The sequence below is a fragment of the Ischnura elegans genome, chromosome 12 (genome assembly GCF_921293095.1).
Source record: "Ischnura elegans chromosome 12, ioIscEleg1.1, whole genome shotgun sequence".
Lineage (NCBI taxonomy): Eukaryota > Metazoa > Arthropoda > Insecta > Odonata > Coenagrionidae > Ischnura > Ischnura elegans.
This window is the reverse complement of record NC_060257.1, coordinates 17,004,670-17,029,062: the sequence shown is the minus strand read 5'-3', so window position 1 is coordinate 17,029,062 and position 24,393 is coordinate 17,004,670. Positions and strand designations below refer to the sequence as shown.

Genomic DNA, 24,393 nt, shown 5'->3' with positions numbered 1-24,393 from the left:
TACACTCCCATAGATTGAAGGGGAGTATGGCTATCCTTCGGTGAAGGTAGGATATTTTGAATTTTCTTCACGGTGCAGAAGCGAGTCTTAATGTTGCCTTTTTAAAGGATTCTGGCAATTCTATCGGTGACCCCGGAGATGTATGGAAGTTTAGCGTATGTAAGAGGTTTCTTCCCCTTGTGGCCGTCATCTTGAGGAGGGTGTCTTTCTTTCATCGCTCTTTTTATGAAAGAGACACTAAAACCATTACCTTTCAGTGCCCACATACGGTGTGGCATTTCATCACTGATATGCTCAGCATCACACACGATTTTGGCTCGGTGGGTTAGCGTTTTAATGACGCAGGCCTTTTGTTGTGGGTGGTGATGCGATGTTGAATTCAGATACCTGTCTGTGTGGGTCTTCTTTCTGTACACTGTATGGCCTAGGCTTCCATCCATTTTCCTTTTAACCAGTACATCTAGGAAAAATTGGAGGACAGTGGGAGCAAATATCTGTAGGGCAAGGATGAATGCCTTAAGAATGGCAAATAAAGTGAGCTGATTTTGGTGTCTTATGTGGTAAAGGTTTAAAAACCATTGGCCGGTATCGCACGGATTCGGTAGAATTGAAAATTGAAGTATTTGAATTTTGGAATAGAAAGAGTTAACCCCTCAAGCGTGTGCAACACAGCATATGCGTCCTCGCTATTCGTCCATATACGGTGCTTTAATCATAGGCATTTAAACCACCCATGGTGCTTTAATTTAGAGGCACTTCAGATTTTGTGCAGACATGAAGTAAAATATTTTTTTGAATCTTATCACTGTGTAAAAAAAATCCAAAAAAATATATTATATAAACAATTGTTTAAATTTTATAATTATGAATATGTACTTACAATTTTCAGACCCATTAACTTTTCCTGCTCCTCTTATCCGGAGGTTAATAGTTGACCTGTGTGTGATACTGCTCAAAACAAGGTTCTAAGCGGGCAGTTTTTGCATCTATATCTTGTCTCTTTTCTCCTTCTGTTTTTTGTGTACACAACACACTTTCTTCTTCCAACCTTAAATGTCTCCGTTTTCAGGTTTTGCTGAACAAAATGCTGCCTGGTCAATCGCGTACCTACATTCCGTATCGATATCCGAGGGCCGTCCTTTGCGCTGTTCTAAGTTCTGTCCGTGATACTTAGCAATTATTTTGTTCACTAAGCTCATTCTGAATGCTAGGTGATCTTTGTTAATACCAGCCTTACGGTATAAAATGTACGCGTTTAACACAGCCGTATTAACTAAGTGATTGAATAATTTCTTGTACTACACTTTTGTCCTTATTCTTTCCAGCAGGAACGATTCTAAAAGATGATCTTTTAAAGCTACACCGCCCATATATTTATTATATTCTGTTACACACATGGGTTTGTTTACACATTCTAGCCTGCCCTTTCAACTTACGGGTTGCATTTGGTCTGAATGCTTTTGAGTCAGCAATGCAACATCGCGTTTATCCTTCCACTTCAAAGCAACCAATTTCCCACACTTTGCAATAACAACTTCTCCTTTCTTTACTTTCTTTTTGAGGTTTACTGGCATACCTTTACGTGTGATTTTCACGGCTCCAACATCATCTGTTGTCCTCTGAACTAACCTATGGAAAAGATTGGGACTACTGTAAACATTGTCCATATAAACACATCTACCAGAGTCTAATAGTTTCTCACACAAACTTAGAACAACTTTAGTTGAAAAAAGATCTGTGTTCTTGTGATTTCACAGCCCAATTTTGTCCCTGAGCCACAGTAAATAATAAAATTCCATAAATACCCTGCGGAGTCATAGAGTTCAAACAATTTTATCCCAAACCGGGAAGCTTTCATGGGAATATACTGTTTCCACGACAGTCTACCTTTCCACAACAACAAAGACTCATCTACACTGATTTCCTTACCGGGTATATACATACACTTTTTGGAACTTATTTTTCAAATATTCACTAATTGGTAAAATTTTATACAGTTTTGGATCCTTTTCTACAAATTCCTCATCAGTATTATCCACAAAATGGATAAATTTGGTGAGCAATGAAAATCTTTGCTCACTCATTACATTGGGAAAAAAATGGAGTCTCTAATAAATGCTTTCCGCTAAAATACATTCTGAGGCTTGGTTTCTAAATTATTCCCATCAACATCTGTAAACCTAAATACACCCTAATTTCCCCCTGAGTTGTGGGGACCCACTTTTGGAAGCGCGATTTTTTTTGCTTCGTAATTTTCTCTTTCTCACGAGCAAGAAACTGTGCTGTGTAGCGGTTTGTCTCAGTCACTATAATTGAAATTATTTCATCATCAAAAAATAACTCAAATTATGCCAAGGGATCATCTATACACGGAACAGGCAATATTTGTTTTCCACTCATTCACACGCAAAAGGTTGAGGAGGGTCAGCACTGTCGATCTCTTGCCAATTATTTTCTTGAAGATTCACAGAAAAATGAGAAGGTCCTTCGCTCTCTTCAGAACTGGAATCCAGAGAGTATCCAATTGAAATTTCCGAAGTAGTATCTGAGCATCCTGCGCTCTCTTCTTCCAAAGCGTCAAGCATTTGCTCATCGCACAACTCACGCGAGCTAGAAGCCATGGTCAACTAAAGAGGGGTACAGATATGGAGTGGATTCAAGGACGAAAAAAAATTACCAAAGCAACCGTAGGGATGAAAACACCCCAACCCTTAGCCTCAAACGTCGTAAATAAGATACCAAGATGCGGGGATACTGGCCGGTCTTCGAGGCTCCGAGAGGCATTGAGTGACAATGCCTGGACGGACCATGCCTTCACTATCATTGCCTCGATGAAAGAGAAAGGAAACGATGAGGCAGAGAAGCAGATGATAATGAACCAGAGATGAAAGCATTCAGCATCCCCACACCTCACAAACAATCGCTAAGAAAGCACATTCACCAGAGCTCGAGTGGAAGGATATCTTTCATTAGCATCCACCAGATGCTGACCCTAGAGGAAGCGTTTCTTTCCTGACATCAGCTAGAAAGAAATATTCTAAAAAATACGAGAACGCAAACACAGACCACACAGGGGCACAGAGCGATAGCAGGCAGATGTGTCTCACATATATACTCACTAAAAGTACATATATGGAAGCTTAAGAGATAGGAATACCTAATGAAACATTCAGACGCATAGGGTGTGTCGCGCACGCTTGAGGCATGGCAATCGGATGACACAAACGCTGTGTCGCACAGGCTGAGAGAACGACCACGGGCATTTAAAGTCACGCTTGAGGGGTTAAACACATGTCACCCCACTTCTCAGAGAGAGAGAATGTATTATTAAGCACTTTAAGTATTTTTTCCATAATGCTAGTCAGTGAACAAGTTTTGGTGGTGTTGGCCTAGAATTGTCGGCCCGTTTAATCTATAAGAAGTGCATCTCATCAAGGTGCCCCAACAGGAAAATTAGCATGTAAGTTTTTTGAGATAACAATTATACTTTCTTTCGTAAATATTAACTAATAAATATATTTCGGTATCATTTTTCCGTATTTAGTTACTTATGAATTATTCATAAAGAGAAAAGCTTACCAGCAACCTTTACAAGAGTATGAATTCCATATCTCTACTGCTGTATGTATTTTATATCATTCAAAATTCCCGCGTACAGTTTTTAGATCAGAGTAGAAGCTTAAAGCTGAGTGCGCCTCTACCGTGTAAATGCTGCAACTGTCAGTAAGATAGATGGCGCCAGATAATTTTAGACTATAATCCTTCGTCTTTTCTTTTTTGGAACATTTATCAGTGTATAAAAGCATAAAAAGTCTCAAAAATTTGATAAAACTATGATATCTGGTTATGTAAGACAAGAAAGGTTGTTTAACCGTCCGTTTGGATTTTGATAACTTAATTCAAGTCCACACGCCAGAGAACGCTACTATCGCTGAAGTATTGCACTAACTTCACTTTTACCAAGATATTCATTGTTTTGTTTTGGTTGAAGGGGGGTGGGCGATGACAGGAAGTATTTCAAAAGTTTCGGGCTGAGGAGATTTAATTCTTTCAGCTTATTTTAAGGAGTACTGGGAAATGAGGGCAGAGTATTGCTCCATTTTAGGCAGTGATATAATTTACTTCGATATGGGAAATTGTCATGCTGATTTACCTACTGCTGTCATGTCAGACCATGTTACCAGGCTATGTAAATCTAGTTCTAATGGCTTATAATCTGTATCCTTTCAAAATGTGGACAGTTCAAACATAACTTAGCCCCAAAATGACTGATCTCGTGTGTGATATTTCCTCTCAATTAGACGCTGAAGTCAGCAAACCATCCAAAGATTTTGTTTGCCCTCAATGCGATGAAGGCTTTCGTTACCGTAGGCATTATGACAAACATGTTGAAGGCCATGTACGGAATAACTGTAGGCACTGTGGTAAACTGTTTACAGTTCGCAAGAAACTCGCTGCTCACCTTTTCGATGAACACAAGATAGAGTTAAAGGTGTCAAAGTATTGCTGCCGTTACTGTGATCGAAAGTTTGCTAAGAAAATCTCGATGCTCCTACACTACCGGGTGCACGCAGAGGGAAGGCATTTATGCCTCATTTGCGGAATGTTTTTCAGCAGTTCGATCGAATGTGCCAAACATGAACGGAAGCGGCATGCGTACGAGAGACCCTTCAAGTGTGAACAGTGTGGCGATCAGTTTTCAAGACGTCAACAGTACCAGATGCACGTTAAGGTAAAATGAACTAGGTGGGTTATTGCCGTACAAATTATTTGCTGATGTTTATTGTGTTGTTTTAGGGTCATGAGAAATACAAGTGCCTTACCTGTAACGAGAGTTTTTCAGCTCAAGTTAAACTAACTGAGCATATAAGGAAAGGCCATGAAGTGGAAGAATTTGAGGCCAAATATAAGTGTGAGGTGTGCGAGAGACCCTTTCATCATCAGAGATCATTGGTGCTTCATCAGAGAATACACAAAAGTATGTTTTAAATGCTAAGCAATAATTGCTATTCCTGGTTTTGTTCTTGATTATGGAATTCATCTTGAATTATATGGTGTTGTTGAGTTACCTTATTGGCCCTGAGGAGCTGTTTTTATGACCATGAGAAATCTTAGAATGGTAGGTCGTTCCATCATTATTAATTGTGAGTGTCACAGGACTTAATGACTGGGGTGATGCTGTGTCCTAATTTTAAACCTGCGAGCGACCTGTTGGGAGAATAAATATCCAAAACTGGTGGTCTTGGGCATAACTTGGCCGAATTGTTCTTGTATGTGTATACACTCAAGGTCCTTACGAAAAGTGTACCAAGCTCAGAAGTTATTTTTATCCTTTTTATAGAAAAACGTAGCACACACTACTTCATGCCTCACTTTTAATTTGGTATTAATGTAATGTCCATTTAAATGGCAAACTGAAGTCCTCTCGCCAATGGGTTGATCGAGGTATAATCATCTGCAAACCTCATTCTTTTTAACATTATTCCCCCACTTTAATTCCTGCTTCCTATTAATCGCTGCCTCTCTTCCCATCTCCTCATCGTACACATTAAAGAGCAGCATCAATTGTGGACAGCTCTGCCTCACTCCTTGGCCAATACTTACCCACCCTGATCCTCCGTCCTCTATCCTCACTTGTGCAGTCTGGGACAAAGGAGGCATACACTTCCTGGTTATATTCTAGGTTCCTCTCCACTAGGGACCTCGTTACTACAATTTCATCTCGAGTTGACTTTCCTTTTCAGAAACTAAATTGATCTTACCCCAAATACTCATTTGCTCTCGTCTCCATTCGTTTCCTTAATGTCCTCAGTAACACTTTGCTGCTGTAATATTAGGCTAATAGTCCTATTATCTCCTCATTCAACAGCTAACTTTTTTGGTAGTGGACTTAGAACCACTTTCACGAAATCCTCTGGCCAACGTCCCTCTACATATCTCCTGCATTCTAGATTACAAAACCTTATTTTACTACCCTTCCCTAGATTCTTCAGAAGCCCGCATGGTACATTGTCCTTGTCCACTGCTTTCCTATTCTTCATATCTCAAAGAGCTCTCACAATTTCTTCAACCAAGTTCCCCAGCTCAAGATTAGCTCAAGACAGCTTCCTCCACTGCATTTTCCTCTGCTAAATTCAATCTTTTCTACCTATTCACGTGATCATACAGACTCTTCACATACTCCTTCCATCTACTCTGAACGTCGGTTTGCTTGCTGAACATTCTACCATCTCGTCTTCATTTTTGGTGTGGCTTGCCCTCTTGTTCTACCCAATAGCAGCTTTATCTTGGCCTACAGCATGCCTTCCTCTCCTTCATTTTAAAACTTTTTCATTTCCTCACACTGACTTTTCCAACATGCCTCCCTTGCCCTCTTGGTTTCTCACCACAACTGACTATTTTTTCCCTTTACATTCTTTTGTCCTGCTGTGAGTATATGTTCTTTCATTCCCTTCTCTGCTGCATTTAATGTTTCCTCCATTATCAATGGCTTCTTTACCCTTCTGCTGTCAATGTAGCCTCTTGACCTCTCAGCTGATTGACTATTCATTTTTTAACCTCACTCTCTCCCTATAGTATGTCTAATGTCAATCTCTTAGATACTATTCACCACTAGTTGCTGGTATAATCTCCTCATAGTGATGTCCTCATAAATGATAGAGGACGAATGCTTTGCGGGATTCTCACCAGGTGAGCTGTTCTATTAGGGCTGACGTTTCAATGACTAATTCCGCCATTGTCCTCAGGGCGTTGATTGTTGGGTCAAGATTTGTCGGTGTTTATACCTATATCTTTCGGCCGTGGGTAGGGTCATTTCTGATTGGCCGTCGCCAATCTCATTGTTTGTGTTTTCTTGTGCTACGAGTAGAATAATAATATTTGAAACCTCTCCCTGTGGAGGTCTTTTTTGGGGTGGAGTTACCGTAATATTTTCATCCCTCAGATTAGGACTGGCCACTGGACTCAACCCTCTAACCCTATCTTAGCACAAATCCACAGTCAACTTAATTGCGTTACCAGGGTTTTTTTGTACCAAATATTGAATTTGAATTTCAATAATTTAATCTTCTATAAGAATTACTAACATTTTTTTAAACATTGTAGAATTAAAATTTCTAGCGTTAATAACAACAAAGTTAGTGAACACAAGGTACTAAGGCTATAAGTCGAGAAGTTGATTGATTTTAACGCTAAAATTTAGTTTAAAAATTGCTTATGTACAGAAAAAAAACAAACAATTCATTTCAAAGTATAAAAAATTGTAATATGCAACAAAATATATCATTTCAAAAACCATTGACAATATAACCACTTTGCAACGGATTCCTGCAGGTAGAACGATCATAAATGAGTGGGAGAGTCAGGCTTAATAACCAAGGAGTGGCCCTAAGGTCTCGCTAAGCTGGGTCTCAGGTCGAACCTGAATGCATTCTACGATTGCTACCTCAGTGGTCAATTTTCCCTTCCCTCGCATCAGCTAGTGCCAACGTGCAGTCGTTTACGTTGAAAAATCCATGACAACTATTCCGAACGTTAGGTCTTCTGCGCATGAAAATGAGTTGACTCCACCCAAAATTCGGTGCGAAAGGGTTGATAAACTTGAGTATGGGTTTCTGTGCTTAGCTGATTGAGTATCCCATGTCGCGGTACAGGTGACACCATCAGGTGGTACATATATCTGGTTCCTATCCTACCAGAAGTAATTGAGAACTTCTCGCACCAGTGCAGCTATAGAGGTGATAGGAACTTGCAAGCCTTTCCTCTGCAACTAGGCCCAAGCGAAAGGAAATATATAAAAATGTATACCAGAGCCCAAAATTATCAGAATAAAATAGAATAACCAGGATACTCAATCAGTCAAGCATGGAAAATCATGACTATTATTATTTTAAAGATTATTAAGACGTCACAGAAAAAAAAATGACGAGATTGATGACAGCCAATCAGAAATGACCCTACCCACAGCCAGAAGATGTATAAATGCAGACAAATCTTGACACAGCACTCAACGCCCTGAGGACAATGGCAGAGTTAGCCATTGAAATGTCGGCTCCAATAGAACTGCTAAGCTAGTGGGAACCCTGCAAAGCATTCATCCACATCGTTCGCCAGGAAAGTACATCTGTACTAAGTATAGTCATTCATGAAACCACTGAAGTACTTACAGCCACTGTACAAAATCGAGGTACCCTAGTTTGAAGTGTTGTATCTCAATAACCAATTGTTCCATTGTAATGAAATCGACTGGAAATGAAAGGGAATTTATGTATACTTTTTCTCAATACATACCATCTGAAACTCATCCTTGCAATAACAATTTTTATCAGGTTTTGTATGAAAAAAGGTATTGGTTTTGAGGTTTGGAAAACAGTATTTCCTCTTAGAATGCCATTTTTTCAAAAGCAACTCTATGCTTTGGCATGATAGTCAGTGAAATGCAAGAACTTACTCTTACAAATGCATATCCAAGGGGAAAACTGTAGTAATTGTATTATTGTCAAAAAAGTTATCGGAAGGAAACTGCTGTTTTCATTGTTTTAATCATTATACTCCAGTCTCACAGGTATATCATAATTTATTGGTTATAGGCATTTGGATGTGCAGCATATATTTGAGTGGCCAAACTTATATTCAATAAATGTTATGTATAGTCTATGTTATAATTGGTGAACAATCATGAATTTTCTGGTAAATTAAGAAATTTTCACAGATTAATAGCCAGTTGAAGGTATTGATGGCCATCAATTTTTCAATGGCATAGTCAACCAAGAACTTCCTATTATTGTAAAATAGTAATTAATGTCAATGAATTGGTCAACATAAATAAATGAAAAATGATTGACTGTTATACGAAATGAAGCCATCTTTATAAAATAGGTACTAGTAATGCAAATTAAGTATGACATTGAAACCAAGGTTTAAACTGCGTGGATATTGATCGTCAATAGATTATCAGACTAGGTATCCCCATCATTATTACCTCATTACTGGTAGTCTGTTTCATTTCCTCATATTTTTGGAGAAGTGCCAGTGCCAATTTCATTTAATGGTTGAGTTTTAAGCTGGATATGGTAGAAGCATAGAGTAAGTATATTATAGAGGGCTCACGGCAAAGGAGGAAATCGTATCGACAGTTTTAATTCTCAAAAAGCAGGAAGATGGCACGATAGTAGCTAGCCAGAGGCGAGAGGGTCTTTTTCTTCAAGGTCACCTCGCCTATCCCCTTTCCTTCCCGCTCCCCCTCTTCCAACTCTGTCAGTCCCCGAGGAAGATGATGTTTACATCGGCCTTAGAGAGCAGAGGAGAAGTAGAGGCGGCGCACAGTGGGCTGAAATCGAAAAAAGCTGGACAAAAGTCCAAAATGACGTTTTTTGAGATAGAGACTTCAAACTTGGCTTAAATACGTATAAATGATTACCAACTATAGATTTATGTGCCATTTTACATCAATACGATCCGTTACTGAGATACAGTGGCCCAAACATGACCAACTTTTTAAAAACACGCGCGGTCTCGTTTTTCTTCAGAAACCTTTGAATTTAAGCAGGTGGTGTTGCATTGGCATGATTTTTATGGAATAAAAAACGCAATATTCCTATGAATTGATGTTTTGCCTATACTTTCCATGAATTTTGAAGATTTTGGTTCTCATGTGACTGGTTTTGCAACGCAAAATGGCGGACCCGTTTTTCACGTGAAATTTGACATAAAGTAGACATTATCTTTCGTTTACGAAATATATAACTCAGGAAATTCACATCACGGTGTAAAGTAGAGATTTATTAAGAATGCTAAGAAGAAATCTTGAAAAAAGTTTGCGACGAAGGTAATGAGAGCGATTTTTCGATCGCGAGTCAAGGCTGAGCTACACGCCGCGGGACCCTGAGGCTCGGTAACCGAGGTCGATGTTTCAAGTTTTTTGAAACTTTATTCTTGAAAATCGTCATTTTAAGCACAGAACCTAGTCATTAATGACCTAAAACACTATATTGATGACATTAGCAAGGATTTTGGATCGACCGAATAGACCATTTAACGCGTTACTCGAGTGGAAATGCTTGGGATTGGATATTTGTCGGAACCATTCCACGTATAAGAAACATGCTTCGGGTATTGAATTTGGGTTAAAAGATTGAGTTGGCATGCTAAAGAGAGAGAAAAACAAAATATTTTCCCGAAATGCAACTACCGTTACCCTTTTCCATTTCCAACCTCGCCGTGGTGGGTCGCGCGTTTTATGACGACGCAGGTATTTAACAGATTCTTCCTCAAGGGTTTTTCCCTTTTTTCTACAAAAATACGTTTCAAATCGATAATATACGGGAACATCGGCGACCAACTCCTTCTCCATCATGTTTAGCATGCTTATTCCAACGCTTTCATACCCCCTTTCCAGCCAAGTTCAGCATTCTTTCTGCTTTCTTTTTTTCGCCTCTTTAATGTTCAAGAGGCCTGTTCAGACAATGTCGCCTGCTAAAAAAGACAGAATCCTTCACTTCCATAAGCTTCCAAATTTGTTTACATAAATATCGTCTTTTTCCTTTTCCTTTTCGTCCAAATGATATGCATCGTGGGGCACCCCCGTCCAGTTGCATCAAAATATTTGCAATTTGCATCAAAATTTTTGGACAATTATTTTGATGCAAATTTGACCGTGGGACACCGGCTTAACCTATGTGGCCTCTGTGTCAGCGCTTGGCGATGCTTTTTTGTCAAGGGCCCAGTGAATGGTTGGTTTCATCCCATTGGATGAAAATTTAGAACCTGCCCTATCCTTCTTTACTCTCCGATCCCTCACCCCCAGGATTTTACTGCGAAAACGGACGTTTTATGACACCGCGTAGCGGAGCCTTAGACCGTCTTAACGGGGTATGTCCACGGGAACATCTAATATCTAATAAGAATATTTGTATGAATTTGTACTATTTCAAACTGCTCTAAAACATCAAGCCTTGCGCCGTTACTGAAGGGGTGGAGAAAATTCTGGTTGAAAATGACAAGAATGAAAAGTGTACCCAATGTTTGGCGATAAGTGACGTTTCATCCCAGTTTCCTGCACCTTCTATGTTCTTTCATTCTCATAATAAAACTTCTGCCTGTTCGACCAATGAAACTCAAGTGGCATGATTCACAATTGCCATGCTCAAGTGGCAATGCCGGATTGATGGATGGGTTCTATTTTGTCTTTGTTACGACATAGAGCTTCACCGAGAGTGCAAGGGTTGTAAAAAGAAACATTGAATTTATTTTTGGGGAATTTGTTTGCAAGCCTGTTGGAAAGGTCTCCCACAAAAAATGACCGGCACCAATTTTTAGAATTCTCTGTGATGGGGGAAGGGAGCAAAGCTGTGAAATAGCTCGCGTTTTCAACTTTCTCTGAAGGATTTTAGTTTAAGTATTAAAGCTGTAGCCATTTGAAATTGCAATTGATTTCATTGTGGAAAGTTCACAATTGAAGTTGACTGCATTTAAAGGTAGATTGACCAATCTATGTAACATAGAATGAAAGGAGGATAACTTTTGGGAGGTTGGATGGCATCAGTAACTCGGAATGATTGTATCACCATAACAAGGGGTTCTGTATAAACCAAATTCATGTTTGTCATCAACTATGGATATGGAGAGATCGAGAAAGTTTATGTGCTTTTTGGATTCTATTTCTACTACGAAGGTAATATTGGGATGTCGAGGATCTAATTGTCTGACAATTCCGGTCCAGCGGCAAATGATGTAGTCAACATAGCGGTACCAGAAGATGTTATATGAGATAGAATTCCCGAATCAAATAATTGGCGTTTTGAATTGTCCGTAAATATTTCGGCTATTACAGGTGAAAGGGAATACCACATCGCAAGGCCGTCTGTTTGGTGATAAATATTCTTATTGTACAAAAAATAATTTTGGCTGGCAAGCTGTTCCATTAGACAATGAAGTTCACAAGACACACTGATTTTAATACTGTGGTCTCTCAATAAGTAACAAAGTTGTTTGTACAGGTACAGAAGTAAATAGATTTTTTACGTCAAATGAAACTAGCTTGGAGTTGGATGGTGACGTATGAGGTGTTGAAGTTTGTGTGGCAAAATGATGGGGCTGTTAATATTATATTTTCGTGAAAAACCAGGCAATTGCCTAAAGATGATATTTAATTTAGGGGCTAATTTAAAAAATTACAGCAGGAAGATAAAGCTTTTTTAACACTTTTTTGGAATCTATCCGTTGGATCACGGGAGAGAATCACGAATGAGGTATCCTCCAACACATCATCACATTTGGCGATGCATGAGACCTTATTACGGATTAGCACACTGTTCCTTTTTCTGCTTTGGAAATAATAAAATCTTCTTCGTTTACCTTCTAATTGATTGATCAAAATCAACTTGGTTGTGATTAACTTTCATACGGTGAGATGTACTTGGATTAGCAAAGGTAATATAATTATATATATTGCACAATTTTATTTTCCTACATTCTCGCGCCGGAGGGCTACTTGTACGTCGACTCCGTCGAAATGTTTTTACATCAGATGGAAGTTTTTTAACCTTCTATAAACACATCACTAGTTTTTACTCGTCGGGACATAAGTCCCCAACAATGGAGGAAAATGAGGGTTACACCTCGGGAAAATCATTGATAGATGACATTTCAGCCACTCAGAGGAAGTACCTCCGCAAAGGCTCGTCAACAGGTCGGTTGCAGTTCGAAGTTTGGACTTAAAACTTTATGTTGCATAATCTCTGCCTTCTCTTCGGGTTTCCACCGCGTCCGTTGCCTTTTGGCGAGAACAGTATCGACAAAAGCCAACGGACGCGGTGGAAACCCGAGGAGAATGCAGAGATAATCTGATCAACGCCGCGAAAATCTTCGAACCTACTTTATGTTGCATGATTATAACAAATCCTGTATAAGTGTTGAAAATCTGTATTTAAATGAATAACTTGTTATTAAAGACAAAAAAATAGGTTTTGGACTGTTAAAATGTGTACGAAAAGCAATCAATATCTAATATACATAGAATCAAATGTTTTATAACGATTAATGAATGGATAACTCAAGATTCTAACGCGATAACATATTTTAGCCTACGAATTAGGATTCCCCATGAGGCCTACGAAGCAAATTTTGCTTGCAGTTTCGATACACAAAACTGCATAATAGGAGGTTTAATTCCGAAAAAGGGGAGGGCGGATAGTTTTGTATCGCCATATTTTTCTAGTGCCGCAGCATCTTACAATTGGAATATGCCAAAAATACTCCATTCGATATTGCTATATAAATGCTCACCGCGTAAAATGTATCTTCGGATATTTAGTTTTTCGGCCCCTGGGAGAAGGGATTCATTCATATAATGAGGCAAGAATTTAAGCAATGAGTGAACCCGGGCCCAATTGCAGCCGCTATTTGTTTTACTTTTAAGTACCTCAACTAAATGCTAACGCTTAAAACAAATCTTTCCTCAAACGACAATGCGTCTTGTTATTGACGAGACGACGCTTATCACAACTCTGATCAGAATAAGGTCTCAAGGAAAGACAAAAACATGCATTAGATGATCCCCGGCCCCATAGGTACGTAAGACCTGAAGTAGAAAACTGGTACAGCCGAAAGAAACCTTTCCATTTTCGACGTGGTAACAGAATGGGCCATTACTCATCCCGCTATCGAGCAAACAAATCAAGGTCACCGACCACCCCTATTCCCAAAAATGCTACTGCTGATCCATACCTCTTTGTGTTCGTTTGAAGCTGCGCGCTTAAGAATTCATTACCAAATACTTTTAAGCTTTAGTAACCAACTGTGGTGAAGAGGCTATGACCGTTAGCGAAAGGCAAACAGTGCATTGTTGTTCAATGTAGAGATCCAATCTCGCATTCCCTTTTTATTGTAATATTCCGGCACTTGGTGTTGTAAATAGCATTTACACTTCACCAAAGTGAGGTATTTCCTATTTGAAGTTCTGAAGCACACTACGCGAAATGTATTTCATCCGATATGTTGATCGTTCAACGATGCGATGACCATCAATAAGAATTATATTTACTCTTGAAGCGAAAAGATCTTACCTCACGGAAAATCTCTTCCTCGTCAAAACAAAACCCTCGCCTCAACGAACGAAACGCCTCAGGGTAAAACGAACTCTTTTAGGAGGCGGGAGCTTTCTGCGTAGACCCAGGCCAGTAGGGAAAGCCTGACGAGGTGCGGCCATTAAAAATGCATAACTCCCCTTGTAATTGAGATAAAGTTACAATTCTTTCACCAAAAATAAATTTATAGTTTTGTCCAAATTTCATACGCAGCATATATGGACCTATATCGTAAGATACGAAAGTTAGCAGGCGATTGATTTTTACCCTGCAAAATTCCATATTTTTCGTCCGAAAGATATATAAACACACATAACAACGTTGAAACTGAGTTATGAACAAATTAAAGTTTACCAGTATGGAAAAAAATGTACTATAAACATTTCCTGCAAGTTTCAACTTTATACTAAGAACAGTCTGCCGGAAAATGGATTAGGAATATAAACTCGGAAAAGTCAAGTAACTAGCCGAAATTCGATAAAATATTTTTTATAACAATTGTTATAAACAAAATCGAATAATTAATATCTCCACTTAACGTAGCAACCCTTTCTGCTTCAGAATATATTTTTAGACTTGTGGAACGAGCAAATTAAAAAAATTGCCAAAATTCTTCTAGTGACATCTGGTTAATCGCTCTAGAACTACACCAAAAACGTATACGATTTTTGTACGTGTGGTGAGCTCTCTATATATACTTACTCTATGGTAGAAGTCATATTTCCTGCCAGTTTCATTTACTTATATACTATTTTGTTGTATGTTTCAGAAGAGGCAACATTCAACTGCATTGAATGTGGTAAAGACTTCGATTCAAAGAAGTCGTACTCAAGACATATGAACTCAGGGATTCATGGGGGAAGGAAGAAGACAAAATCAGCAGAGTACGGGGTATTCGTCTGTGATATTTGTGGAAAAGTGTTTGATGCAAAGCATGTGTTATCCTTGCATGTCAACAGAGTTCACACAGGACGTAAACCGAAAGAGTGCAATTACTGTGACTACAAGTCTACCTCTGAGGCGAATGTTAAGAGACATATGGACTTTCATTCTGAGGACCGTAATTTTATCTGTGAGCATTGCGGGGCCTGCTTTTATACTTTAAATGCCTTGAAAGAGCATCATCTTTATGTGCATTCAGAAGAAAGAAATTTTCATTGCTCAGAATGCGGTAAAAGTTTTAAGATGAAATCTGGCCTTAACCGTCACTTGAAAAGTCACTCTGAGAGAAGACCTTATGAATGCCATTGTGGACAGTCATATAAGAGGAAGTCACATCTTAGTAGGCATGAGGAATCTTCTCATAGCATTGTTTCAAAATCAGAGAAACTGTGCAAGGTAAAAGATGGTGGGTTAGGAAGGAGTGTGAAGGTCAACGATGAAGGTGCGGCTGGGTCCAGCAAAGAGGTACTTAATGATTCAGGAACTGCTTCTGATGTGGCTGTAAGCAAAAATAGTAACAATGAAGAGTTTCTGATAGCATCGATAGATACTCCTCCTGCTGAAGAGAAAAAATTGCATTTATCTGGCCAAAAATGTGGTAAATCTGTATCTGATTCCGATGTATTATGCCTAAATTCAAAACTGAATGCTAGCAATTTGCTCAACCTCCCCAAATCAAATGATACTGAACCAAAAATGGTGCTAAAGAGTGAATGTGAGAGTGATTTAATTCAAGCTAGCAGTTTCATATCTCATAATGTTGAAAGTTCTTCATCTCGTGCTGAAACTATGGCGTCAAACGTTACCTTGACTGCTACTGATGTCTCTGAAGAACATGTATACAGTTTATCTGAAGGAGAAACTATTTTCATGGAGAATGTTTATCAGTGTATGGAGAGTATATCAGGTGAAGAATTGGTGTCTAATGCATCCCAAAGTGAGTTTGCCCAATTCCTTCAGGGTATGCATGCAAATGTTCCAGTTTCAGATATACTTCAAGTTGTAGGTCCAGGAAATACTTCGGGAGATGAACCAATGATTGTATTGTACCTTCCATCTGTACCATTGGCTGCTTCCAATGATGGAAGTAAGTAGTCCCTGCTGTGATATTTGTTATTCGTTATCTCTTAAGACACTTTTAATACACTTTGTATGATATATTTTCATGATTGTTTATTGTAGCCATTGCTATGCTGAATAATACTGTTTATGAGGTTGCTGTAGAGGAGTATTATTGCCACTTTAAAATACAGATTGCTCTGGTAGCGGACATGGCTTGCTTATATATTGGCGGCGAACTTTCTCAAATGCCAAGCTGGAATCTCCGCGAACATTCTGGAATTTCTCTGTAAAGAGACAAAAAATAAAATTCCGCCCAGTGCCAAGAATCAAACGTGGGCTGTCCGATTGGAAGTCGAACTCTTATCCACCGGTCCAACTCCATGTTTTGGCAGCTAATGCACCACATTACTAATGAAATATTATTTTCTAGATTTGATATTTTTAATTTTGGTGGAGGAACTAGCAGTGTTGGTTTGTAGGTTACTTCAATAGGTAGGTCACCCCTTCCTTGTACAATTGGTGTTGCAGCCGGTTAAGTTTATGAAAAAAAATTAGCTAAAACATAAATGTTTTAGCTAATTTTTTATCAAAAATTAAAAGCTCTGAGATGTTAAGAAAATGAACCCATACTCAATCCTATTTGTCGTTCCATATTTTTCACCCCTATTCCATGATTTATGGTTTAAGCTATCAAAACATGATTGATAAGTACCTTAAAAATCTGACTGTGATGCTGTGCATTTCAAAATTTCTGGCTAATATTTCAAAATTTACTGTACTTCACGATAATTTTCCCAGAAATTTAGCTTAGTCCAATGCTAATTATTTCTAAGAATGCCCACATTGACGTGCTGGTACCAAATCTCACACTTCGTCCTCCCTGTAATTAATTAATTGCTAAATTTTTCTATAAAAGTCTTTAAATATTTAATTACATAAAAATAAATGCCTCTGCGTTGGGTAAGACCCACCCTCCCATAACTAACCACCTTTCTGTCAACTGGATGAAGCGAAGGTATATAACGTATCTAACTGTCACTGGATAAAAGGTAATTTTTATTTTAGAGCATCATCATATTTTTTTTTGCTGGAGCACGTTTTCCTAGAGGTGTAAAATGATATTGTTTAGAATCAGGGTGGGCAAAGCTACGTACCCCTTGGTCCGAGTATGCTTATTGGCTTGGGATTAGAAAGCACTGGATTTTTGAGGTACATATTATTTAATGAATAGGAATAGTGAGGTAAATAGTATTGTACAGTTGGTTAACATTCTCATGATCTTTGGAGATATTTTTCAATAATTACAAAACAGGTTTTGTTTTTAACAAGAATCATAAGCACGTAGCTATGTAGCCTTTTGCTATGCTTTTACCTTGGAATGGCATAGGGCATTGGGTGGTGCTTATGTAATAGCCCACAGCAGTGGCTTAACCAAGAATATGCCTTCGGGGGAATGGGATGGCGTAGGGTGGTGACCGTCAGGCAAAATCTGGTACCATTTAAAAAAAAATTGACATACCTTGAAATACATTTTACGCTATTTTGGCATTAAAATTGAACTTTAAGGAGATGCAGTTATTATTTGTCAAAAATAGACTATAGTTTTGAATATTTTTTTTATTTCCCTGAGACTTTGGGGGGGAGGGGGGTATATATCCTCTCATTCCCCCCCCCCCATTGTTATGCCACTGGTCCACAGCTTCTCATGGCTTAGTAGCGGCTATTTCTGTTAAAGACCTTTTTACATGGGGCACGTACTTTTACAATCTGATATGTGAATGAAGGCACATTCAAAATTGTGTCGTGTAAAGTGGTGAATTGCTAGAACACTTTCGAGAATCCATGGACAAGAGATTGCAAAATAGTCCATTCTATTTTCATCTATGCATTTGCACAATTCCATGCCATGAAGAGAAATCAATACAGTTGTAATCTGCACAATTCTAGGCCCCAATCTGAACAATTCTAGTGTAAAGCAGCCTTACGAGTTAGAGTATGGGCACAGAGTAGATATATACAGAGGGGACATTAGATGGCAGTACCATAGGTTTCTCTGTAATGAAAAATGCGCACGGCGGCCATATTGAAAATAAGTAAAATTATGCTGTAAATTCAAACCAAATAGTACAAACGACCCGAAAAAAGGGGGTTTTAAATTCAAAGTAGCCTAATTATTTCTTTACTAATAAAGGTAGAGCAAGGAACGCCAAATCGCACGCACAAATCCGGCAGTTATTATGTAAATTGCTGACAGTCTTGTTTTCTAAATCCGACCGACGACATCGAATCACCCGTTCCTTGGACCTGCGCCAACACAACAAGTTCTTATTAAACTTTTTCGACAATTTCATTTCGCATGCAAAATAATACTCGAATATAAGTTTAGTTTCTTCGATCAGCGTTGTAACTCAGAAAAAATATGAAATTACTTACCTCACAGGGTCTTAAGGGAAACTGAAGAAACTCAACTTTGCTTCCGTCATGCCCGCATTGTTTTTGCAGTTAATGGCTGAACACCAAGCAAAGCCTTTTCTTCTCGTCTTATTTTCCACTTCCTTCATTTTCCACGTTTCTTTAAAACACTAGCACACTACGTGAAAGCATTGAAGAGTGGAGGAATGAAAAAATTTGTGCGACAACACTCCACGCCAAGCGCGAACGATAGCAACCAAATAGCAACTCAAGCCACGTTTCCTTATTTAGAACATGGTGAAATGCTCAATGAGCTGATTACCGCCTTCAGCCGTTTTGTCCTCTCTGTATATCCCTACTCTGTGGTATGGGGGTACCCAGGGATGGGGGGGGGGGGGGCAACTGCCCCCCCTAGAAGTGAAAATATATTTAGTTCGAAACAAAAGCTATGAACAAATTTTCTATTGAAGAAAAATTTTATGTATTAGTAAAAGACATGGAATTAAAATAAAAATCATTATTTTTTCAAGCAAATAGTTATAAAAACTAATAAATTGCTAACATAATTTCCGTAAAATTTTGGTTTCATTAACCTTTTCTGGGCAAAAAAGTTAAAACTTGAATGACAACAGCTAGTTTAGCCCCCCCCCCCCCCCCAGTTTTGATTCTGGGTATGCGTATGAGTGAGAGATAGAGAGAGACACCTTAGAGGATCTCTGAGCCTACCCTCGACCCAATGCTTCCAACAGAGAGATTGTCATGATACACTGTCATCTGTTGAACATCACCAGAAAATTCAGAATGTTCGCTCCTGACAAGTTGGCTTCTCAAAGTCCCCTGCAGCCTTGGTTACCACTGGGCAGGAGCAGCTTATCTAGCTTTCCCCCAATGCACAACAATGGTAGTAAGAATGAAACCCATTCATTTCTGAATTGCTGTTATTCCATAATTTGAGGAAATAATGTACTTTTCTTGCATAGTAATTTATCTGTGAATATTTAAAATTTAAAGTGTGGTAACATGAATCCATCCTCGTGGCATTAGGTTGCCAAAATGTTTTTACTATTTAAAGTTAAAAGCAAGGCTTATGATTATTTTCCAGGATGTTATGAGAAGATTGAGGCCTAGAATTCAATTAATTGTGAATTATTTGAATCAAGAAAAACATTGGTACCTCTGCAGCTTACCCATCGAGTGCATTTATGTTGGTATGGTATTAATTGGGTTCAAGGAAGATAAGGTCTACAAAATGGTGTGAGAGGTGATGTCAGAACCATCGGAAGCAGATGCAATTGAAAATTTTTACCCAAGGAATTAAGTGGGGGATATAAATTGAAGGTATCTATAACCATAAGAATAATTATTATTATTTCTTTAATTATTCTTCTGTGGTTGAATTGCTCAATCATCAAGGTGAAAATTGGGCAAATTCGCCAATTTTTTTATTGTCAGTAGGAGTGGAGTTCGAACAATAAACAGTATGTTTGGGTGTCCCTTATTTTCAAACTGCAAAGCTTTTTAGCTATCTCCTTCCAATTTTGTTACAATACCTCTAAAACATGCTTCTGCAAAATAGTTTTGAGATCAGGACACTCCAACCAGTGCCAAATTGAGCATGAAGCCACGCGAAAACATGCCGAAATTTGCTGCATTGTATCTGGGCCTGCCACCCAGAATAGTCAGCATATTGGTAGGTATGTAGTTCTTTAGTTATCATTTGTTACACAATGTTTGTGTTCAGGCAGCTACTCTTACACATATTTATGGGAACTGTCCAAAGAAGTGTGTATTTAAATGAATGATGCATACGGAAAGCCTATAACTAGGAAAAAATTAAAAGGAATTATTGATAAAAGAAGTATGTATTTGCGATCAAGCAGAAAGTTTTTTACAGAGATTAACATTAGGGCATCCTTATTGTGATGAAAACTAATATGAAAATTATTATACCCCATTTCCCAACTGATGGCGGGTGACCTTTAATGCGCTCGACACTCACCCAATCAGTGGCGTAGCCAGGAATTTCATTCAGGGGGATCCAAAACTAGGGGGGAAATTAAAAAAAAAACAGGGTACTACAGTCTAGCCAGCGAGAGTTGTCCGTTGGTACTTTAATAGGAGGGGCGGAGAACCCGGCGCCAACATGGTTTGCAACCAATCGCTGTCCCTCAAATGCACCTCACACCCTTACCTAGTCATACAACGTTGTCACATGCGCATGCAGCACTGAAACAAGCCTGAGCCACCAAAACAAGCCCTTTCTGCGAATTGCCGAAACAAAGGATTCTTCCTTTGGATCCTTCAAGCTCGTCGTCCCTTCTGGCTGCTTTATTCACGGAACCCTTTTGCTTACATGCGAGGTGGGCATCTCCCTTTCTTACCTGGCAACCTTGCCCCCTACCTCTTCTAGCTGTCAAAGCACAACTCTAGGCGGCCGGACTGTAAGTAGAGGGTTTTACTAATTTGATCACTTTTCATAATCGAAAAAACATAATTTGTTAAAGAAATATTTTGCAAATTCATTATATTTTAATATTTTGTTTTCTTCTATGAAGAAAAGTAATTGTGTTTTCATATTTTGGAGGGGGGGACTATTTTCATTCATGCATTTGGCTACGCCACTGCACCAAATCTTCTAGCCAATCACAGAAGAGTGGCAGGTGAAAGTGTGTAGTGGGCCGCAGTCTCTCTCTGACTTTCGTGCAGTGATCATTGCTCTCCAATGCACAGTGTTGCCAAACGTAATCTGTGGAGATCGCGCTCGTACTGCCTCAATTACAGTTATTTCCTTGCATTGGCAGCACTGGTCGTCTGGATGGAGGGGAGTGGTGGGGGAGGGAGGGGAACCATGAGGCGGAAGAGGCAGCGCTTCTGATTGGCTTCTAGCTCTCTGTACCTCCCAGCCGCCAACAGTTCCGAAAATGGGTACATATAAATACCAATTATTTTCTATACTTTGCCAAAAAAATCATTACTTTGAATCCTAATTGAAGTTGGAGGAAAAAAATAGCCCTTAAACCTGTTTTCCAATTTCCACAGGCATTTTCATGGAAGGCTACTTGGGTTTTCCTAGTGGTCTATGTTGGCTTGGTGGCTGAAGTTTGGGAAACTGAGTCAGTTCCTATCTTCAGGGTTAATGTCAGGTCTGTGAAATTGTGTAATCATCCAATATTTATATTCACCCTATGGCTTCCCTATTGTAAATCCCTACAGGGAAATTCCCTACGGGGAATTGGCAATGGGGATTTTCCCCGCAGGGAATCAATCCCCGCAGGGAATCAATCCCCGCAGGGAATCATTCCCCGCAGGGAATCAATCCCCGCAGGGAATCATTCCCCATAGGGAATCCTGGGTACATTGTGTACAAATTGTATTCTAAATTTTCATTGCAGATATAACCGAGAGTAATGGATAAATACCCAATACAAGTATAACATTTCACTGACTTCATTGGAAGTTAATTTCCCTTAACATTCAATCACTTAAGCTTTTTTACATTAGAGGCAACACATACCTTAAAGTACAACTAATAGTTGAATAATTACTCCAAAATTAATGGGCCAGAACCTGCAGGGAATCATTGAATTTTATTAATTTTAGGCATATCATTAGATGCCTAGTAAATACAAAAATACAATCAAATAATGAGGAAATTATACTGTAACCTAAACATTGTATCCTCAAAAACAGAGTAGGATTTATTATAATGTAAAATATTGTGTGCTTTACACTGATTTCCTTCACTTCATTTTCTAAATGCTCTGAACAGTCTGAGGAATAACTACAGGCACTCTCTCAAAATGATAAATCCAAGTTTTCACTGGAGGTACTATCACAAACGTCACATTCAAAATTATTGGCAAGGATGGGTAAAGCAAAACACTTATTTTCAACTTTTATTGGAGAAGTTGATCGAGATTGATGAACCAATTGATCGAGAACAGCCACTTCTTTGTTCCTGTTTGATCTTATACTTCATCTAAGTTTGTACCCTCTTTTCTGTAAAAGTTTTTCACTTGTGTTAGGAATAATGTGGTCCTCTAGCATCAATGGATACGAATTTTCTTCATCAGCCTTCTCGTTACCATTTCCGGGGAAAGCATGTTCCTTTTGCACCTCCTTGGGCTCTTCATGCTCCAGCAGGAGAATTTTTCTCTTCCTAATTACGGGACAGTCTGGAGAGACTGGGATGCTCTCATCCGGGCAATCTTATACATGTGGCGTCACTGTTTTCTTTATCATCAAAGGACCTTACATCATTTTCCAGTGCATGTAGTTTTCTGCATTCTCTTCCAACTGTAAGGCATTAGTGAAAATTTTACTGAAGACACAAATCAATACCTAAATGATAATGTTCATCTTAAATAATTATTGGATTGAAATTAGGGATTCATAAATCGTATTACTCGTGAAAGAGTAGATACACAAATTTGGTGATTTCTATCGAATAAAGAAAATGTTCCATTTACTTACATTTACCACTTTACATTCTCAGCACTACTATGCTGAAAAAGGCACCTTCCTCAAATCTCATCGTGCATCTTAGAGCCACTTTTTCCGGCGTTGATTTCATGGTGACTGAGAAAGTAATCTTCCAATCCCTTTTCCTAGTCTCCACTGCGAAACACGTATTATTTTCCTCTTCCACAGCGTAATTCGATGTAAATTTGCTTGTAAAAAACAAGATTTTCCAGCACAGATAGTTTCACAAAATACAGTAACAACGAATGTAAACACAGTTTCGATAGTTTCGATTTTGTTTCGATAGCGATGGCTAGTAAGATGGCCGCCGGCCGTTCTGGCGGAAGTTTCGAAATACGAATTTTAATCCGTCATATTTAAATAAGTACGTGATATAATGGGTAAAAATTTGTAAATTAGGTGTATTATACGCCAAATATATATTTTCCGTAGTTATCAAAAGTTGTGCAAATACTTGGTTGTCGCTGTTTGCACATTTTGTAGCCTAGAATGATATATGGGTGACCACATGCATACGATACATACCATTTTTCGAGTAATTTAATTCAATAATATAAAAATTATACATAAATTACCCATCGTTTAAATTTAAACGGAAAACTCCTTTGACATAGGTAACATTACATCATGGAATATGGATTGAATCCAAATGAATTCCATGGTACATTTCCTTGGTAGTTATGATGGAAACTTCTACATGAAATCCATCTATGATCCATGTGGATTCCATTCCTTATATCCATCATGGATACATCCATCACTTTTCCACCATGGATTCCATGAACGAGTGTTGTCTGGGCAGTAAGGAATTATAATTCCCTGCAGGGATTTCTAATTCCCTGTTGGGAATTCTATTTCCCTGTAGGGAATTCTAATTCCCTGTAGGGAATTCAAATTCCCTATAGGGATTCCACTATATCATACAGGGAATCGATATTCCCTGCAGGGAATTATATTTCCCCATAGGGAACCTCAATTCCCTATAAGGAAAAATAGATCCCTATGGGGAACTAAGAATCCCTGCGGGGAACTACAGGGAATTTCAATTCCCTGCGGGGATCAATGGGGCATTTTCAATAGGGTTGTGGCTAAGTCCTATCTGATTGGCTGGTTTGTGCCTTTCATGGGTCATTAAGATCGTCATCAGAGCCAGTGTCGGCTCATGAGTCAAATGCTGGGAGGGGCACTCTCCACCAGAGGGTCAAAATTTTTTAATATTTTTAGTATTTCAGTGAGTTTTTCAGGCAATCTAGAGACCACTAATGCACAAAACAATCACTAACACTAGAACACTAACAATCAATTACTCAATTAACTCAACTACAACGAGGTCTATTTACATTAAAACAATTTACACATAATAAGTCAACTGGTTACCAAAAAAAGGTATTCTGCAACACCAAGATTATAC

The 24,393-nt window shown here is 38.7% G+C and overlaps 1 protein-coding gene and 1 long non-coding RNA gene across 4 annotated transcripts; one reads left to right on the top strand and one right to left on the bottom strand.

Annotated features, from left to right (window-relative positions):
- The first annotated feature begins 3,975 nt into the window (after window positions 1–3,975).
- Window positions 3,976–19,905, top strand: LOC124169463 (zinc finger protein 814-like). 3 transcript variants are annotated; one of them, XM_046548080.1, is made up of 5 exons: window positions 4,406–4,492; window positions 4,615–4,732; window positions 4,798–4,978; window positions 14,854–16,113; window positions 16,209–16,517. In XM_046548080.1, exons 2-5 carry the CDS (start codon window positions 4,721–4,723, stop codon window positions 16,376–16,378), a joined length of 1,623 nt encoding a protein of 540 aa, XP_046404036.1. In that variant the 5' UTR covers window positions 4,406–4,492; window positions 4,615–4,720; the 3' UTR covers window positions 16,379–16,517. The 3 variants fall into 3 exon arrangements, with proteins under 3 accessions (XP_046404035.1, XP_046404034.1, XP_046404036.1); XM_046548079.1 differs by lacking the exon at window positions 16,209–16,517 and adding an exon at window positions 19,603–19,905 and having other exon boundaries at window positions 3,976–4,732; XM_046548078.1 differs by having other exon boundaries at window positions 3,976–4,732.
- Window positions 19,906–22,623: 2,718 nt separating this feature from the next.
- LOC124169096 lies at window positions 22,624–24,058 on the bottom strand. The gene is made up of 2 exons (XR_006867031.1): window positions 22,974–24,058; window positions 22,624–22,796 (listed from the first exon to the last, which is right to left on the bottom strand). It is a non-coding gene; the product is annotated as an uncharacterized LOC124169096 (long non-coding RNA).
- Window positions 24,059–24,393: the final 335 nt, after the last annotated feature.

Bases quoted from the DNA above. Each gene is read 5' to 3' on its own strand.
- LOC124169463 (XM_046548078.1), top strand. From the start codon at position 4,265: ATGACTGATCTCGTGTGTGATATTTCCTCTCAATTAGACGCTGAAGTC. The intron at 4,733-4,797 runs GTAAAATGAACT...GTGTTGTTTTAG, and splicing joins AGTACCAGATGCACGTTAAG to GGTCATGAGAAATACAAGTG. The intron at 4,979-14,853 runs GTATGTTTTAAA...TGTATGTTTCAG, and splicing joins TCATCAGAGAATACACAAAA to AAGAGGCAACATTCAACTGC.